At 52.7% G+C, this 664-nt stretch overlaps 1 protein-coding gene across 1 annotated transcript in view; it reads left to right on the top strand.

Annotated features, from left to right (window-relative positions):
- The first annotated feature begins 258 nt into the window (after positions 1–258).
- The window catches only part of KDR (kinase insert domain receptor), a 31,280-nt gene continuing 30,874 nt past the window's right edge, over positions 259–664 (top strand). Inside the window, exon 1 of the mRNA XM_008641532.2 lies at positions 259–345. Coding sequence (XP_008639754.1) covers positions 259–345 — 87 coding nt within the window. The remainder of the gene's footprint in view (positions 346–664) is intronic.

Raw genomic sequence — 664 nt, 5'->3', positions numbered from 1 at the left:
CATTGCTGATCTATCTATCTATCTATCTATCTATCTATCTCCCCAAGAGGCTTTATATTATGTGCATGGATAACACATTAATAAACCATGTGTTTATTTTTCTCAAAGGACTACCTCACAAACTTCTCTTTAACTAGTTAATAGTTTTGATTAAAAGGTATAGTTCCGGTTGGGGGGTTCATTTTTGTAAAAAAATTCCAGCGTTTGGTGTGAGAAGGCAATGGCTAGGGCCACGGGGAGTATCCCACAGCGCGCAGGATGCGGATGCTGATGGGTGGGAAGGGTGGCTCTGGCAGGCACTTGTTGGATCCCACAAGCGGTGTTGTGGCCAGCCAGGGCGGTTGGGTACGTGCTACCCGGCTAGGGGACTCCACGGTGTGAACTCAGCACTGATGCTGCCAGACACTTCAAACCGGGGGTACAGCCGCTGCCAGCAGTGACGTGGCTGTGTCTCACACGGCAGTACCTCATATGGCTGGCCTTTGGGATCTTTCTTTCCTGTTGAGGGGATTTTAAGAAACCCCAAAAAAGCACGATGAAGCGCCAGAAGACGCTGAATTTTACTGCTGAGGCCCTCCTGCCGCCGAGCAGGGAGGAGGGAGAGCTCCCGGTGCTCGTCCGAAGCGGAGCATCCCGCTGGGATGCGCCGGGGGAGCCCGGGGCC

Source organism: Corvus brachyrhynchos, unplaced genomic scaffold, assembly GCF_000691975.1.
Source record: "Corvus brachyrhynchos isolate BGI_N302 unplaced genomic scaffold, ASM69197v1 scaffold17, whole genome shotgun sequence".
In the NCBI taxonomy this organism is placed as follows: Eukaryota; Metazoa; Chordata; class Aves; order Passeriformes; family Corvidae; genus Corvus; species Corvus brachyrhynchos.
Note: the sequence above shows the minus strand (reverse complement) of the source record. Positions and strands in the feature narration are given on the sequence as shown.